General features: G+C 37.9%; 1 protein-coding gene across 1 annotated transcript in view; it reads right to left on the bottom strand.

The window, feature by feature from the left end:
• The window catches only part of atg7 (ATG7 autophagy related 7 homolog (S. cerevisiae)), an 88,225-nt gene that overhangs the window by 37,307 nt on the left and 30,655 nt on the right, over positions 1–20,263 (bottom strand). Inside the window, exons 14-17 of the mRNA XM_033966270.2 lie at positions 19,102–19,344; positions 15,628–15,743; positions 14,072–14,147; positions 8,499–8,579 (exon numbers count right to left, since the gene is read on the bottom strand). Coding sequence (XP_033822161.1) covers positions 8,499–8,579; positions 14,072–14,147; positions 15,628–15,743; positions 19,102–19,344 — 516 coding nt within the window. The remainder of the gene's footprint in view (positions 1–8,498; positions 8,580–14,071; positions 14,148–15,627; positions 15,744–19,101; positions 19,345–20,263) is intronic.

Genomic DNA, 20,263 nt, shown 5'->3' with positions numbered 1-20,263 from the left:
TCTCTCTCTCCTCTCCTCTTTTATTCTGTGACTCTCTTCACTTCCATCAGTGGGATCTGTTACAGCCAGGGCCAATTGAGAGGAAATGTGCCCAGCTATCACACAAGGAGTAATGTGATATTGACAAAATTTATTAAAAAGGGGGATGACAGTGGCTCAGACATGGACAACTGAACAACTAGTATGCTAATCTTTGCACTTTCTGATTAACAGACAACAGGACATTTTTATAATTAGATGCAGACAGCGTGCAGCGGACTTATTAGCTGCTTAAACAATATACCTGTACTGGGGCAGAATTTATTTTGATTATTTACATGGGAAAAAAATACAGGGACCTTAAATGCTAATTGAGAACGGCCTGTTAAAAGTGTAGTAAGTGTAAGTGCTAGCGCAGTAATGCAGTTTTGTTGTATTGTGGTTGTGTCCTTGGTCAAGACATTTACCAGTTTGATGGTGATCAGAGCTGTTTTTTTTATAGAAGCAGATTAGCACCCATGCCACTTTATTCATCATATGCAATGGGCCATAAATGAATAATGCATTAATTGTGGGACAGTATTTTGACTAAAGTGCCTCCATTATGCTACTTTCTGATCTATGTTATAATGTTGTTTTCTCATCACAAACAGACCTGGAATTGTGTTTTGTCTCATTCACACATGTTAAACACACAAATCCTGCATATTTAGACTGAGTTCGTCTCTCAAGCACAAAAAAAACACTCTGCTGCACCTTGCGATGTCATCTGATAATACAGGAAGTGCTCATTTGGATCATTTCAGCCCTGGAATTTACCATCTCTCACAGTTATAACATGGTGTAAAGCTCACAAAAGCTCAATTTTCTGCAATACAGGACCTTTAACAATGCAATGAACTACCCCATGCAACCATTTAAACGTGTAATATGTGCGTTTTCTGCAGCCAGCTTTGACGATGTGTTCTCTAGCTCTCATTCTGTGTATTTTTCTTTCGGCTGCTCATCAGATCAAACAATACCCAAGGACACAACCAAATACTGTATGTTCCGAGATGGAATTTAAAATGCCAGAAATTCCAAAAATGTCTTCAATAAACAGGATCCATACTGATTTATTCACTCTATTCACTTTATTCATTAGTTACACCTTTCATCAGGCATATAAAGCCAATAAATACGTATGAACCCAGTTGTTTCACATTCTCACATTCTCAGTATGCAGAGAATGTGAATGTATTCCCTTTTTAAATGTGTCAACTAATTATTTTAACTGGATTATACTGATTACATGGACCACAGAAGAAAGCATGCAGGGAGTTAGCTGGAGGTTTGGGAGTTACTGAACAGTTTGAAATGCCTTTTTGCTTACACTTATAACTAGTAAAAGTTATTTTATCTTGACAGCCTAATAATATTTTTTTTTCTGAGTCATCGATGCACAGGGTATCTTGGTAGTCAACCAAGAATTCCCTCAGTCGACCGCAGCCCTGACAACCTTATATAAATTAATAAATTATAATCAAGCGTTTTAATAGTTTAAATCCTTCAATGGCTTTTAATAGTTCACACTCACATCTGTGTTTGTCTACATGTTGCTGTGTAAACATATGAGAGATGAGGGGAGATCTGGAATAGATCTCTTGTATATCCAGGTTTAGTCCTGGTTTAGTCCTGGTTTAGTCCTGGTTTAGTCCTGGTTTAGTCCTGGTTGAGTCCTGGTTGAGTCCTGGTTGAGTCCTGGTTGAGTTCTGGTTGAGTCCTGGTTGAGTCCTGGTTGAGTCCTGGTTTAGTCTTGGTTTAATCCTGGTATAGTCCTGGTATAGTCCTGATTTAGTTCTGGTTTAGTCCTGATTTAGTTCTGGTTTAGTCCTGATATAGCCCTGGATTTTTCCTGGATTAGCCCTGGTTTAGCCCTGGTTTAGCCCTGGTTTAGCCCTGGTTTAGCCCTGGTTTAGTCTCCGGTTTAGTCCTGGATTAGCCCTGGTTTAGCCCTGGTTTAGCCCTGGTTTAGCCCTGGTTTAGCCCTGGTTTAGCCCTGGTTTAGCCCTGGTTTAGCCCTGGTTTAGTCTCCGGTTTAGCCCTGGTTTAGCCCTGGTTTAGCCCTGGTTTAGCCCTGGTTTAGCCCTGGTTTAGCCCTGGTTTAGCCCTGGTTTAGCCCTGGTTTAGCCCTGGTTTAGCCCCCGGTTTAGTCCTGGATTAGCCCGAGTTTAGTCCTGATTTATTCCTGGTTTAGTCCTTGTTTAGCTCTGGTTTAGTCCTGGTTCAGCCCTGGTTTAATAGTTTAAATCTTCATTGGTTTTGAACTGTTCTCACCCACATCATTGTTTGTATACATGTTGCTCTGTAAATGTATGAGAGGGGGGAGATGGGGGGAGATTGGCGGAGAGGTGGAAGAGGGGGGAGAGTAGTTTGCGGCTAACGGGAGCTCTCGTTTCATTTATGGGCCACTCACAGAGGCTATATGAGTAAACACTTCCGACTGACGCAGGGCTTTCCCTTCCAAGAAAACTATAAAACCTTCAAAGCATGTCCACCTCCTCAGTGACTCACCGCCCGATGTCGAACAGCTCTTTTCAATAAGCCCTATTTTGTACATTACAGCCTAATATCGTTATGACATTTTTAGTACAATGTGTATAAGATGGTTGCGTAACTGCTATTCAAGCAATTTGCTGGGTTTAGCCTAGCAGCAGCATAGGCAAAACCCACTTAAAGAGATAAGAGAGGTTAAAAGGTTGAGAAAAGCATCAGCGTTGTCAAAGCTAATATTTTGACAATGACAACTGCACCATGGCAGAGTATAAACTTAAAAGATGGACTGGCGTGGACAGAGTTGTCCTTTAGTTTTTGTGTTTCCTCAAGTGAAAAAGCAGAAAAGTGGGAGCCATGTCTATGTGAATGGCATGTATGTTAGCTGGTTTAGTGTTGTTTTTATTAATAGTCATTTTGGTTGTTTCTGGTTTAAAAGTACATAAAAATATATATATTTAGTTAACAAATAGATGAGATGATTCTTGCAATTGCTACGCTACACTATTAATTGCAATGTGCAGATTATTCCACACTGTGTTCACATATTATTTTTGTGGATAAATGAAAAATATTGACTTATTTTTTTTAACATTTTTATTCATTCAAAACTATATTGGTCCATTCAGCCACACTAGTTTTTGTCATTCCAATTAGTACCTCTCCTGACTCACTTTCAGGCCCCTGTCCGTTATTTGGCGAACCACATCTATAGTATACCGTAATTGCAGATTAACCATCCCTTTAGACTTATGAGCAACGCCTGGGTAGACTGTGTAATAAAACAGTGTTTATGGGTGAACTCACTCTCCAGACCTGCAGCCTAATCCTTCCTATTAAAGAGAGGCCATGTTTGTCAGGTCTAACAGTAGTGAGAGGTGCCTGGCCTGGTTTAAGACAAAGCCACGTCAGCTGTGGCTTACTCTGTGGCCTCTCCTTTTATTAGGCTCCAAAACACTCATACACACCGTTTTCAAATACTTAAGTCTTTACTAAAGGTCTTAACCAGTTTAGACCTGCTGGTATAGACCCGGTTGAAGTCCTGGTTAAGTTCTGATTTAGTCCTGCTGCTATATATCCAGGTTTAGTACTGGTTTAGATTCAGTCTTGGCTTGGTTTATGGTTGTTATGTTCCATTTTGTTCTTATTCGATACTGAACTTGATGGTTTAGTCCTAGTTTAAATCTGGTATAGCCCTGGTATAGATCTGGTATAGCCCTGGTATAGCCCTGGTATAGATCTGGTATAGCCCTAATATAGACCTGGTATAGCCCTGGTATAGATCTGATATAGACCTGGTATAGATCTGATATAGACCTGGTATAGCCCTGGTAGAGCCCTGGTATAGTCCTGGTATAGTCCTGGTATAGCCCTGGTATAGATCTGGTATAGCCCTGGTATAGCCCTGGTATAAATCTGGTATAGCCCTGGTATAGCCCTGGTATAGATCTGGTATAGCCCTGGTATAGCCCTGATATAGATCTGGTATAGCCCTAATATAGCCCTGGTATAGCACTGGTATAGTCCTGGTATAGATCTGATATAGACCTGGTATAGCCCTGGTATAGATCTGATATAGTCCTGGTATAGTCCTGGTATAGTCCTGGTATAGATCTGGTATAGCCCTGGTATAGCCCTGGTATAGATCTGGTATAGCCCTGGTATAGCCCTGGTATAGATCTGGTATAGCCCTGGTATAGCCCTGATATAGATCTGGTATAGCCCTAATATAGACCTGGTATAGCCCTGGTATAGTCCTGTATAGTCCTGGTTTAGCCCTGATATAGACCTGGTATAGCCCTGGTATAGTCCTGTATAGTCCTGGTTTAGCCCTGATATAGACCTGGTATAGACCTGGTATAGACCTGGTATAGATCTGGTATAGATCTGGTATAGACCTGGTATAGATCTGGTATAGACCTGGTATAAACCTGATATAGACCTGGTATAGACCTGGTATAGACCTGGTATAGACCTGGTATAGACCTGGTACAGACCTGGTGTAGACCTGGTATAGACCTGGTATGGACCTGGTATAGACCTGATATAGACCTGGTATAGACCTGATATAGACCTGGTATAGACCTGATATAGACCTGATATAGACCTGGTATAGACCTGGTATAGACTTGATAAAGACCTGGTATAGTCCAGGATTGGTTCAAGATTTTTACAGTCCTATTTCGTTCAGATTGCGTTTTGTCCAACTGCCCTACAAACATATTTACACTAGTTTGAGCCCAGTTTAGTCTTCATGTAAATTTAGTTTGGTCCTGTTCAAGTTCTGCTTTAGTCCTGGTCTAGTTTAGTTTCCTGGTGAGATTATTCATGATTTGGTTGTTGTGTCTACTTTTGACCTTGTTTAATCCTCTTTTATAAATCAGTTTAGTTAGTTTAGTCCTGGTCCGGTCTCATCTTGGACCTGGTTTAGTCCTGGTTCAAATCCTGGTTCACACCCCCAGTAGCACATATATTAGAATAACAGTGACGTCCTCTTTGACTTCAATGTTGCGTACGGCCCTGCTACGTCTACACAAAAGTGGGAGAAGAAAAAGCTACAGGAAGAGCTTGGGTGCAGACAGGGCCCGAATTGTTTTGTTTCTATAGCGACCTGGCAGCACACAGCACCAGGAGTCACACAAAACACGCACAATGAAACACGCACACACGGAATACTCACACACGAGAGGCACAAAGACACATTACAGTGGACTGGGAGATGTGTGGGAGGAAGAACAGCACCGGGAAACAGACCAAAGCAACTCCATGTATTGTGTTACATGTGATGAAATGAGGCTTGTATCAGGGCAATGCAGTGTAAAGTTATAATGTGTTTACATGTTAATCAAGTCTTAAACTAACAAAGTTCAACACATCAAATGAAGATAGTCCATATATTTATGCAGAAAACGAGTAGTCTATTAGTAGCTTGATTGACAATGATGACAATATCAGTACTACTATCACCACTACTGCCACTAATACTGCTACTACTGCTGCTACTAATACTCCTACTACTATTACTACTGCTATTACTCCTACTGCTACTGTTACTGCTACTCCTACTGCTACTGTTACTACTACTACTACTACTAATATTGCTACTGATACTGCCACTACTACTACTCCTGCTACTACTATTACTCCTACTGCTACAACTACTACTACTACTACTGCTGCTGCTGGTATTTCTGCTGCTTTTTCCCTATTTTTTACACACTTTGCTAAGAATCTGAAGTCATTTGCTGGCTACAACTTTTACATTTAACATTTTAGTCCAACTATAATTTATTACGCTCTTAAAAGCTTTAGCTAAACACCACACTTGCCTAATAAAACACCAAAACTAACACATCTATGTAAAAGGACCAGTGTCAAGTTTCATAGTTTTTGGGGGGTGCTAAACAAATACAACACAATGTAAAAATGTCTGCTTCCTCTCCCTGTGTGTTAAACAATGCTCTGTACAAGGATAAACTTGTGTGCTTCTTGTTGAGAGCGTCTCAAACTCTATGATCCCTTTGTGAGCCCAATAATCACATCGGTCACGGGCTGAAACATGACACCTCAGGACGGGGAGGAACTTCATGGACCCAGCGTAGGAGGGAGGAGGACGTCGAAAAAACTTAAAGAGACAGCACACACTTAAATCAAACTCACACAACTCCCCACTCTAGGGAAACATTTGACAGTAACAACTACAAGCTCAGGATTATATTTCAGTTTGTTTCAAGTTATTTATATCTACATGGATAAGTTTGCCTATATGCCTCAATTACTCGAAACTACCCCGACTAATACTGCTCAGGTCTTTAGCTACTACAAATAACAGTAGAAATAGAACTACAAGTAGGATGAATAGTATATACTCACTTTTCTCTGCGCTATTGCTATTTCTACCTATTACCAGCTACTATTACCTACTACTACTACATCTCGCTTCCACTACTATGATTGCACCTACATCCAATACAAACAACTGCTACTGCCTCAAATTACAAACAACTACAACTACGATTACATTTATTTTACTCCTACTATTACTACTACTGCTCCCGTTAAAGCTGCTACTACTACTACTACTATTTCAACTACCACAGGGCTATACGGTATATCGTAATTGAATCTAAAACACAATTTGAGTTGGCGCAGGTATCAAATTACAAAGGCGATAAACAGAATGTCAGATGCAAACAATAAAATATGTAGAACTCGTGTACGTGTAGTTTAGACATAAAAACATGTGATTGCTCCTCAAGTTGTATACATTGTGGACTCCTACAGAACAGAATCCTACTTTTTTAAAAACTGCAAATGTAATTGTAACTGCTTGTCAGAAAAAAAAACCAGAGTTAGATTTTTGTGCTTGGTTCATCTTGGTCCCTATCTCTCCCTGCAGTCTGCTTTGACACTGCAGTGGCAGAGTGATCCTTTCTGACCTCCTGATTAACACAAAGACTCCATTGAGATCAGAGACACAGACTAGACTTTCCTCCACAGGCCTGTTTGTTCCCTCAGACCAGCCCCCACGCACTTTTTGTCTAACTTATTGGTTTTTCTCCCTCAAACCATGACAAAAAACAGCTGAGACGGCCGATTAGTTGGTTGATAAGATTACAAAAACAGCAAACTCCACATCTGTAGGTCAGGGTAAATGCGAGTAGCTTCTGTGAGGACGAGTCAATAAAATGAACTGAATCTGGGTCAACAAAAGACAAGTTTTGAATGTCAAGAGTTTAGGTCAAATTAACATTTACTTCTAGTGTTACTTGTGATTCTATAGTTGCTGATACTACTGTGCAACCAAGTAGGCTTTAGTAACTGCAACTACTTTAATAATTAGCATAAACACACAACTGCCAGTACTAGACTAAAATTAGTACGACTACAACTATGAATACGGTGACTACTACTATTACTACTACTACAGAAGTGACTCTGTTTTCCAACTAATACATTTGATATAATCTAATGGCCAGTTAGACATGTAATTTTCAACTTTCAATGTGGTAGTGCTCAAATACATAAAGTACGCCTGTCACGATAACACATTTTTAAGTGTGATATATTGCTGAAGTAAATATAGACAATAAACGATAATATTGTAATTATTTATACCACTTACACAAAAATCCAGGAGAAAATTAAAACCACAAAAACTATTCTGAATCTACAATATTGTTAGAAAATCCTGATCTGCAATAAATAAATCGCAGAAAGAAACACTTAAGTACTTAGTTTGTATCTGTAATCAGTTATAAAAGTGAATTATTGAACCTAAAATCGTTTTAAATCTTATCACAAAGCCAAAAAATGCCCAACAATTTCCCAGTAGTGCAAAGAAAATGTACACGTGACAAATATTGAGTTGATATAGTAATAACCGAGACAGGCCTAACATAAAAACTATTCTAAACTATTCCAAAATTTTTCTATTTACTTAGCCTTTTTCTTTTTTATATAATCAAAAAAAAAATGACAACCCAACTCCAGTCATAAAACAATACATGGTACAACAATACAAGTAAATGTGTACTCTTAAAATTTTCAACACATTTTAAGCTTAACTTTGGTAAATTACCTAGTTCCATTAGTTCCACCAGTACTGCTACTACTACCACTACCACCATCATCACTACTACGACTACTACTATCACCTCTACTACTGCAATGATGAAGTTTTACAGCACAGTTAGTGGCAGGAGCTAGTTGGACTCCGAGGACTGTCACTGACTTCAATAAACTACTGGCTGATTATTTCCATATGAGCAACTAGCAATTTTTTTTTTTTCACTGCAAGCGCTCTGTTCCCAAAAGAGCAACAATTCAACAGGATTTAACATGGGAACGGGAACGCCAGGAATCCCCCGCTCTCTGCTGAGGCGGCAGTTTGTGTGTGACAACAACACAAAAGATTTAAGGCAGAGAGAAGCAGAATACGTATTACAAAAAAGTATTCTTATAGTAACCTTTAAATTGTTACTTACTATGGGTGAACAGGCGGTGCACTTGTCAAAGGCCAGGCTAGCGGGGAGGACGTTGTCAAACCTTGAGAGAAAACCTCGAATCTGTGATGAAAATAGAGATAAAATAAATGATACAAATTATTACACGTTATTTCAAAGTAACACTACTACTATTACTACCACTACCACTATTATTACTATACTACACATGGTTTTTATCGACACAGTACTAGCTAGTTTTGTCAATTTTTGTATTAAAAATAATTCTATATGCTTAAAAAAACTTGTACTGCTTGAATTAGTGACAACATTTAGCTTCCTGCTGCTACTTTACAAGATAATTGGTGCCTAGTAGGTTGAATTTTAAAATTACGTGAGCAGTGCCATCTGGTGGTGAAAAGGAAACATCACAGTATTCTGTTTTCATTTTTCTGTCTGCCAAAATGATGACTAATTCCCTTAATGTAATTTCTCTGCCTTAAGGAAATTGTCCCATATCGAGACCAATATAGTTTTAGATCATACCTTTCCTGCTCTTTTGCTGCCAATTTCAAAGACATCTTTATTCTTTTTATTTTATCTGATGATGCACCACTCTATGCACAAAAAGGCAGACTGACATTAAGAATTCACAGGGAAATATCACACAATAACAAAGCGCTATGAGTAACGAAGCGACATAAATGAAAATCCGCTCTTTGGTTGAATTATTTGAACACAAACGACTTCCTATAATCTTTAGCGCAGCATCTTTTAATCAATGCATCTGGAGGATTTTAATTAAAACTCATTGATAAGGTTTGACAAGGGAGGAAGGAATAGGAAGTGTGCACGAGGTGAACAGTGAAAAAAGTGTCGTCATTATGAAGCGGAGGGAGAGTGAGTCAGAGGAGCGTAGGAAGAAAAGTGGGTTTCTTTTTCTTTTTTTTTTATACCAGTACGTCACTGATTATTGCCAATAGTTTTTGATATATATTTTAATACAAGCAACATACACAACCCTCCAGTAAAATGGGCTAGTATTATTTACTCTGCCAATATTTTTGGACAGATTTCGAAAATTTTTCCCAAATTATGTAAATTCACTACAAATCAGCCACAGCCCTTTTTACCACAAACACTCAAACATTTAAGCGAGCTGTGTAAACATGTTTTGTGCAGTTATCTCTTCATAGTAAATAAAGCTTTGTGTGTACTCTTTAGGTAGTATTTTGACCAAAACAAACAAAAAAAAAAAACAAAAAAAAAACGCCTGTGCTGGAGATTTAAGGCTGATATGATAAAAAAAATGAAAATATCGACCTGATATATCGTCGATACATTGGTCTACTTTTAGTCACTAATAAAGATACAGATAAATAAACACAAAAAATAATATTGTGTAAAAAGGTGGAATAAACCAAGGTTAAAATAAAACAGGCCAAACTGGCTACTCAAAATGGACAAAATGAAAAACTACCAGCATTTGGTTAATGTTAATGCCAACTGTACTGCATCTGTGAAACAAAAAATTATGTGTTTAATATTTTGATTTGATGTCTCTTGGCTGGCCTGGGAACGCCTTGTGGTCTGACCAGAGGAGCTGGAGGAAGTGTCTGGGGTGGGGAAGTCTGGGAGTCACTGCTTAGACTGCTGCCCCTGTGACCCATCCCCAGATAAGAAGAAAAAAATGGATGGATGATTTGATGCGTAATGCTGTAACATGTTGATACATTTGTATTTTGTATGCCAATGTTACAGATTTAGATATTTTTTGTTTGTTTTCTTTTCAAACTTGACTAGCAACAAGAAAATGCCAACCATGACGTTTCAACATCAAGACAATATATATGAATATGGAAATCTATCCTGTCATTCTAAATAACTCTAACCTCAGGAGGTCGAATCCACTGCTCCAAAACTATCAATGAATCACCAACATAACTCTTGCTTTCTGTAAATGGCAGCTGAAGCTAACGCAGATTTTATACAATGTAGTTAATGGTCGTCTCACTGTGTAGATCAATCCTGCTGTTTTTACCAATAAAGTTGTATTCAAAACCCTTGTGTGGAGTGACTGACAGAGCCGTACATTTACATTACAGACGCTGTGACTCACACAGAAACTATAGAAACTGCATTCAAAAGATTCATGTTCATTTGAGTCATTTCTTTTTATTCTTTAGCGGAACAGTTGATAGACATGTATGTGCAAACTAAAATAATAATTTGCAATCATTCTGGACATTGTAATGATAATAACTGTGACATGTCAAAGCATTTTTTCAAGTCTCTCAAGTGAAGAGGAAGACGTATATTTATCACTTTTTACCATAACCAAATCTTGTACTTATTTTCAGTATTTTTAACTGTATTCAAATTATTACTAAGAGATGTGCCTAGATTTCTTTTACCTGCCTTAAAACAATTGATTTGGTAACAGTAATAAAGTCTGACTAAATAACACCTTTTAGCATGTTAGCAACAATCTTATCAAAATAATATTCACAATCCTCCAGGTATTTTTACTAAAGAATCGTCATTACCAAAGCTAACCACAAGTTGTCACTGTTGCAATACCACAAACAACTTAACGGATCTTGGCAAACTCCAGACAAGTTCTATTGTTTTATCTCTTGTTTGTCACACAAATAGCCCCACAAAATGAATTCTCCATCTATATTTTCTCAGGGTGTTATTAGCCTATAATTCACTCTCTCCTGTTTTCTCTACCTCTCCAGGCTTTCTCTCACACACACACACACTCACACACACACCCCCACACTCACAAACACACACAGCCTATTTGCATTGCCATTTTCCGAACTATTTGGTTTAAATACCACAAGCTGCAGAGGTGTCAAGTGCCAGCACAAACTCAGATTCAGGGGGCGATGAATACTGATGATGATGCAGACAGAGATGACGCCACAGAGAGAGTGTGAAAGTAGTCAGCGGAGCGCTACACTGAGCCGGCTCTGAACAGCTGTGGATCATACAGGCCAGCGATTCCCAATCTGTGGTGGCGGGGGCTACTGATGTATATTCATGGGTTTCAGCTTCCTCGTTTAAGGAGTTTTTCCCCATTCAAAAGATGTATTATATTTTGGTTTAAAATTATTAATCGCTATGGCAACGGCTCTAATTGTTGCATCATTATGAAAGGCTGCCTGTAGACCCTTTAAAAGCTTGCAAACAAAACAGTATAAGGTCTGGAGTGGAAGCAAATGAAGTGGAGCAATTTCAATGGAGGACGTGGAATTAGCTGCAGAATATCACAAAACAAACAAAGGATTTGGCAAATAACAACTTAGATAATACAATGGATGCATCTAAGTCATGTCAGAACCCAGTTTAAAAGGGATTTATATGTTTATCTAGTGGGAGGTTATGGTATACAGCATTTTTGAGGAAATTCGGATTTTGACCATTTGGTTAAACATAGATTCTAAGCGTCTTTTGTACTTTCATTTTGGGTTGATGTAACTTATTCTCTGTGTTGCTGTGACTCATCTTGATTGTAAAAGGTTTGAAAAGTTTATAAATAAACTTGGAACAAAATCTGGGTTAAGTCCTGATTGAGTCCAGTTTTATCCTATGAGAGACAGTGTAGGCCTGGGTTTCATTTATTCCTATGGGTGATTTTAATCCTGATATCATTTTTTTTGGACTACCTCTTGTTTTTATTAAGAGCTACCTTAGTTCTGGTTTGGTTCTGGTTTCTTCCCAGGTCATTTTTTTTTTTATTTAATCTCGGTTTAGTTTAGGTTTGATTCTGATTTAGTCTTAGTTCAATTATTATTTAAGATGCTTAGTTTAACAAAACCTATGGTGTGTTCTTACTTGGACTAAACCTGGACTAGACCAAGACTAGACCAGGACTACACCAGGACTACACCAGGACTAGACCAGGACTAGCCCAGGACTAGCCCAGGACTAGGTCAGGACTAGACCAGGACTAGACCAGGACTAGACCAGGACTAGGTCAGGACTAGGCCAGGACTAGGCCAGGACTAGACCAGGACTAGACCAGGACTACACCAGGACTAGACCAGGACTAGACCAGGACTAGACCAGGACTAGGTCAGGACTAGGTCAGGACTAGGTCAGGACTAGGTCAGGACTAGGTCAGGACTAGGTCAGGACTAGGCCAGGACTAGACCAGGACTAGACCAGGACTAGACCAGGACTAAACCAAATTCACATCAGGACTCAACTAGGCTCAAACCAGGACCAAACCAAGACCCTTAGCAAACTTAGTCTTGGTTTAAACCCTGACATAGTCCTGGTTTAACCGCATTATAGTCTTGATTTAGTCCTACTTTAGACCTGATTAAGTCCCTAAAAGTTTCACTCTTTTAGTACTTTACGATTTTTCGACAGCTGCAGATCTGTTCGTCCCCAGCCTGTTCCTGCTGTGACGCCAGGTGAGGCTAAAAGTACAATTATTTCTGCTGCTGCGCTTCACTCTGCCAAACGCTACGGAAATATTATGATGTCAAATCAAACTCAGACACGCTAAAAGGTCGTCAGTTACAGGCTTTAAAGGGAGAGCAGCGTGAAATTGTCCAATTTTGTGCCGGTTAAAAGCAAAGTTTAAGGCTACTGACATTCATTTGGCATTACACGTATCTAAATATTATAATGGCAAGTTAGCATAAGTGTTAGCATAAGGTAATGATGTAGTAATAATACAGGTTTATTATGAAATTTGCCAAATCTACAGTGAAAAAAATATTTAAATACATATTATGTAGTTATAATCAATATAGGGTCCTATTAGAAATTATGTTTTAGTTTCTATTTACAATCCACACATTTACAATCTAGTTATTCTTTGCGTACCATTAAAATAATCTTTTTGTTTATAGTTATTCAGGTTTATTCTATGTATGTATTTCTGTGAATAAATCTGCTGTTACCTGTTAAATATGTTAAAATATAAAGTTATTGCTGTTGGAACTTGTAGCTTCTATATGAACGGCCAATTTGTGGGTTTCAGGCAAATGATTCCTTCTATTATGAAGAATTTTGTGAGGACCTTTCCCCATTCAAAAGACACAATACTTAGATTTGAATAGTGTTATTGCGATAACAATGGAATACTGTTGCCATGGAAGAGGAAGACATACGTAAATAGGGCAGAACGATTTGGGAAAAATACCTAATTGTGATTGGATTCACGATTTACGTTTTAATAAGATTCTGTTCAAAGTTCACATTTTAAACGCATCCAGAAGAATTGGTCAAAGGACTAAATCAATACTAGAATAACATTTCAGAACATGTTTGTTAAGATCTAAACTACAGGGTTTTGTATGCAGAATACAACAGGACATTTAGTTGTTTGTGAAGGAAAAAACAGCCCTAATCCTTATGGCTGAAACCCATTAATCACTGAGTATCACTGAAATACAATACTCACACAGTAAAAGGGAAGCAAAGTAACATGCAGCTAAACCAATGACTCATTTTGTCCCATTGAATTAAAATATGTAAAAAGCCTAGACTTAGTAATGCAAGACTTTGATAAACAGACCTCCAAATGCATCAGCCCAGAGACATGAATGTGAGCAGAGACAGAAGAAGAGTGCAGAGGAAGAGGAGAGTTTAACCTGATGTGGCACTAGACCCAGAGAGGTGGGCGGCTCGTTCATCCTGTCATCACTGCTGCTCGCCACTGCATAGCCACTGCACAAAGAAACAATGAGGGAGTTGGGTTTTTTTTTCAATTACTGTGGGTATAAACAAAAGCATCAGGTTAATCTCCATTCTGCAATGCAAATGTGGGGAGGACAAGGCTTCGTACTGAATACAGGGGTTGGCTTCTCATCTTTATATGCATTCATGGGATTTTGTTTCTCCTGTTAATACTGTATACATAATTCAAAAGTAATAATATTTGGCATTGCTAATTGCTATGGTAACTGTGCAAAACTTTGTCACTTTCAAATATACTGATCACCTGTCACACACATCACACCAACTGAGCTACTGTCACCCCTAAATCGTAGACGTTTTTGAGTTGCATTTTAATTTATAATAGCTGTTTGAGGAAAAACATTGCCTCTCAGTTTTTACGTAGCATTATTTGGTCTATACTTTTAGTCAATATAGTATCATAACAGCGTGACATTTAAAGTAACAAGTCTAAGTTGCAGATTTTTTGGTTAGTATAGAGCTTGGGTTCAGATCAAAAGTCTAAAAGTGTCTGTTATTGATAAAATCCACCATTTTTGTAGCAGCAGTTGAGAAATGCATTAGCCAAAACAACACCACCACATATTTCACTATAAACTCCCTATTGCATTTACCACATTTTCAGAAAAGAATGAAACCTCAAACAGTAATATTATATATAAAAAAGTGAAGTCTCCTTCTCGTCCTCGTCCTTCACACTTTCTCTTTTAACTTGTGATGTCCGACCGACTCAAGCCGCATCAGAACAGAACTGGCCTTATCCGACCCAGCAGGTGGCCACTTACTATACACACACATACACACGTACACACACACACGCAGTACCACCAAGTGATCTACATTTGACAAATTCTGCTCATTTAATACACAGTTATAGACCTTCAAAGTTGATGATATTGCCATGGGAACGTGCAACTTGAGCTTTTAGAGCAGATATGTGAGAAAGAAAGGAATAGTGGTAACATTTGCAAGAAAACTTTGATTGCAGGAGCTGCTTTCACGCTATTATTTCAAAGGGCTTTCATCGACAAGTACGAGTAGCATATAGAAAACAAACTATCAGATACTTGTTGTGCCCTGTGAAAAATATACTTTAAACTAAAAGCATTGTTTTCATTGCGTTTTATGAGAAATGTAGGTTGATATTTGTGATAATGGTCATGATACTAAAAGGCCTCAAGATGAATTCATTTATAATTGTCAGTGATCATCTTCATTGTAATCAACAGTGAAATTCTTTAGATCAGAACAAATTTATTGACAAACGGATCCTGACATCACTACTCAACAGTTCTTACAGATAACACAGCAGTAATTATATATGTCTGGTCACAAATGGTCATATTTTTAGCGCTTTTCCACCTTCAAGGTACTCAATACGCTTTACATCAAGGAACCACTCATCCATTCACACACACATTCATACACCAGTGTACACAAACACTGTAGTTGATGTTTTGAGCAGACTGACCCTTCACTGTGCTGTAGTATGGACACCATCATCTCCACAGCCAGAGCTCCAGCGATCATGGCCAGTCCTGGTCTGCTCACTGTACACTGCTGGTCCAGGGTGCGGTCCCGGGTCGACTGCAGAAAGAACAAGTGTTAAAGGTGCACTAAGTAACTTTTGTGGTGGTGGGTACACTACCAGCTGGCCGCCATAGAGATGTTCTGCAATATGGCGTTAAATATACCAGTCTAGCATATATTTCATTACAGGTGGTTTTATTGCTCAAAAATGCCTTAAAAACATGAATTCTTACTGTGAGTAGATTTGAGATAGATAAGTGATAAAGTACTCTAGGAAAATGAATTACATCTAATTTGAGCCAAGCAGGTGGCATACTCTTCATGAGAAAAGTTACACAGTGCTCATCTTGTTCCCACATCATTTGCTATATTTTTGATCCATTATTTTGCTTGACTCTTACCATGGGTGTGTTATAAAACTATACATACTTAATAATGTTGTTTTCTAATTAAAAAAAATAACCAGAGTTGTGTTTAACCCTGCATATATAAGCAAAGTTCTTCTTCAACAGAAAACACTCAACCTGTAATGTCATGTAGTAATATGGGACATGTTCCACTGTGTTTTTAAACTCCACACACCTTCACAAGAATCATTTGGATGATTTCATCTCTGGAATTTCAAATCTCTACTGAACAAAAGGTAAAAGGAGCTGTTAACTTAAAAACTATCGCTTCATGACATCAAAAGGTGGAACAGAGCATTTTGAGCTTTAGAGATGTAGACAGATTAATAATAAAGGGTTACTCAAACATGTGTGAACGAAACAAAATACAACTCTGGGTGTTTCTGAGAAGGTGACAGCATTATAACATGGCTTAAAGCTCACAAGAGTCAATTTAATGTAATATAGAACCTTTAATTAATCAATACCATTTCAGCAAGAAAAAGTATTATATTTGTATTGTATTGTATTTCTTCAACCAAAAATCTGTGGTGTGTCCAATTAAATGATCATTTCAACATGACTTTTTCTTTGGTAGCAGTCTGGAGCCAGAAGACATTTAGAGGAGAACAAATTTAACAAATGGTTCTGGGCTTCAAATGAGTTTTGAATCATTTGTAAATGATATTGAATCCCTGTAGGACAACAGAGACAGAGGACAAGTGGACAAGTGTATAAAGTCAGTGGATATTTGTAATGCAAAACTAAATGGGTTTTAATGGAGAAGCAAAGCAAATAACAACTGTGTGTAAATTATACTTTTAAATACACCACTTAAAAAGTACTGCATGTATTTACAACATGTACTATGTAAATGAGTACTGCCTCCCGAGCGATACAGCTGTGGAATTTAGTTTTTAGCCTTTAGTTTTTAGTGCATAACAGGTCTTCATGTTTTTCTAATTTTGACTTGGTTTGATGGGATGACACCTGTGGTAGTAACAAATCATTTTTACAGCAAAGTTTGAAAAAGAGTTGGAAAACACAGGAAGTAGCACCCAGTTCAGTAATTCCCAATATGGGGTTGGACCCGAATGTGGGTCTGTAAAGATTCTTATGGGGGGTTATTACATTAGGTCCAAACTAGATTATGTGAATTCTAATGAAGGGATGGCATGTTGATTGCTTATATATTTGTTTTTAAGTATTTCATAATAATAAAATCAGCTGACCAGACACATCACAGCAACATCACTTCTGAGGAAGGTGGCAGAGTGCGCTGAAACTGTCAAGGTACGAAACAAATAAAGGTCTGTACATAAGTAAAGTATAAATCATAGTATAATCATAACAGAAGTCCTAGCAAGCGTAATTACTAATGTTCTTTAACATCTTAATTAACCAGGAAATCCTATTTTTTTCCTCCACTAACATTTGAAAAAAAGACTGGAACCAAAGATAAGAAAAACATGCCTTATTTACAAATATAATCTCTAGATTCTGTGCATTTTAACAGCTGCTTTGAGGCTACCCAAACACAGATTCACTAGGACAGCTCACTCAAGCTCTCCAACAGAAAAGTGTGTTTTCATGGTCTGAAGAGGAGGCAGCAGACACCGGAAGCAGACAGAACCACCAATATAACAAGTGGACTTGAGCCTGAGATTCTGAGTAAGAGACACTTCTATTTAGTTTATCCAGTCACTGCTTTTCAGAACTCAGGAATTTAGGAAGTGGGAAAGACAAATGAAAACATGATTGGTGGGACAGCATCAGAAAATTTACAATCTCCTGGAAAATGAGAACACAAGGACAAAACTGTGACGGGTAAACCGCTGCTGTTTGTGCCTCATTTTGTCCAGCAGCAGTAGTCATAAACACTTCACCTTGCCATCTGGTCCATATAAAGCTATTTTTCTTTTGGGTTGTTTGGGTTTGTTCGCCCACACGCTATGTAGATAACACATTTTACATAACCATTATTGTTGCTCCAAAGTCAATTTAAAACTGTGTGCATTTAAGAAGATGACCTCTGACGCAGCATGTACATAGGAAAATATAAGGATTTGTCTCTCCCACACAAACACATAACATTTACTATTTCACAATGTTTGAATGTATGTTACAACAAACTATTTCATGAAAAGTCAGAAGTCAGACGTCTGCTAAAAACTATTATTTCTATAATTTGGCATTTTTATTTTGTCGCTAGACCAACCAAAAGATGTGTAAATCGTGGTCTATGGCAGGGATTCTTAACCTTTTTGACCTTAAGGCTTATCATTTTCTGTAAAAAAATAACTTCAGGCCAAATCTCATATTAAATGTGTTATATTGTTTTGATGTTGCAACCCTTAGGTGGTTGCTAACTGACCTACTTTGGGATAATTAATGAACCCTATATTTTACCTATATTTTAAATGACAGTAATGATACATTCTCAGACAACCCGAAAATATCATGTTCCACTGGCCCACATTTTAGCCAGATCCACATTTTCTAGTAAATTGCAGTCAATCACAGCTACTTTTAAAAACAAGTAAGTTTGTTTATTGTGTCTTATCTAATATTAAAGGTGCACTATCCAATTTTTATGAAGACATCTGCTATTCTCCATGTAGATGTTTTTACTTTGCTCATGGAGACAAGCAGTTGATGCCACAGGTCCAATTTACAAGTCAGATCTGTGGAGAGGTGACCATGCTCACAGTAAAAATGCAGGTAACACTAGGTAATGCAGGATATTGTAAGCAAACACCTAGAATGTAATGAGAGTTTAAGTTTAATTCCATTTTTAACAATCTAGGCAAAGCAATAACATCTCCATGAAGATTGTGGTCAGAAAAGTTGCATAATGCACCATTAGTAATTGTAAAAGTAAATGAAGATTTAATTGTTGACAAATACTGAGACACAAAAATAAAATAGATGAAAACCAGAAGAGAGCGTGATCTTTTTTCTAGCTCTTGTGCATGTATCTAGCCTCTTTATCCGCCTCTTTAATATGTGCAAAGTGTGTAAATTCTCACATCTCCAGGTGCCACTACGTCATTGCAAAAGTAGCAGCCCAGCTTGTGTCCGGGGATGTTTGAGAAGAGGGAGGAGCCTGGAGCGGAGGGGGCGGGGCCAGCCGGAGTGGATGCACAGGAAGAGGTGGAGGAAGAACAGGAAGTAGAGGAGTCTGCCGAAGCACTGTCAGAGACGGAGGATTTCTTCAGACCGTGACGCATGACCACAAATGTGTCAAAGCCCAAAGCCGCATTTATCACCAACTGTAATCACAAAAATGGAATTGAAAAAACAGGAAACATTATATGGCATTTATTTTTTCTCCTTCTCTTTCTCAAGTAAATCATCTTTTTGTTCGCCTCACCATAAACAGTTTAACCAAGAGTAGATCAAAGAGCATTTCATGTCAACATTTAGAGCGGCTACATCTGATTTTTGTCCATGTAGTTGCAGACCACTGCAAACTATTTAAAATCAATTAGTTTCTTCAGATTCTAAAAATCAGATAAGGCACCTTTCAATTTAGGGGAATAATTAAAAGTGCACTGATGTATTTTTTTCATGAGAGAAGTTATAGATTTATGCATGACATGTCTGGAGTTATCACGTACCAATATTTCAAATGCAATTTTAACACAAATTAACAGTAGCCTCATGAACAATAAAATATGGTCTTCTTCTAGTTCTGATCAAGGCTCATTTTAAAACAAACCTGCACAGCAAGATACATTTTTGTAATATTTGTGAGTTCACAAACTCAGGAGAATGTCTCCTGATAAAGAGCACAATATGTGCTGCAGCTCAGTTCCCTTTCTGCAATACACACTTTAAACCCAGTTATTATGATAATCCACATTAAAGCCATTGCAATTTGACCTCTTTTTTTGTCAGCAAGGATATTCTTTTGTGACTACAATACAATGTTCAAGATGGGCATATTTTCATTACAGATAATAACTGACGAACAAAAACGCAGAGTTAAAACCATCTATTACTCCCTTCAAGTGATACAATGCAAATCATAAAAAAGTAGCAAGGACACAAGGACAATATCTTTGCCAGGATTTCCATAAAAGTTAAAGTCAAAGAAATATAGCAATAAAAGTAAATTGCAGAGTGGGTTTGAGAGGTCTGAAGCAGCTGCAGATTATAAATTGCCATATTAACTGTGACCTGGAACAC

Source organism: Periophthalmus magnuspinnatus, chromosome 5 (genome assembly GCF_009829125.3).
Source record: "Periophthalmus magnuspinnatus isolate fPerMag1 chromosome 5, fPerMag1.2.pri, whole genome shotgun sequence".
NCBI lineage: Eukaryota > Metazoa > Chordata > Actinopteri > Gobiiformes > Gobiidae > Periophthalmus > Periophthalmus magnuspinnatus.
This window is presented reverse-complemented; position numbering and strand designations above follow the sequence as displayed.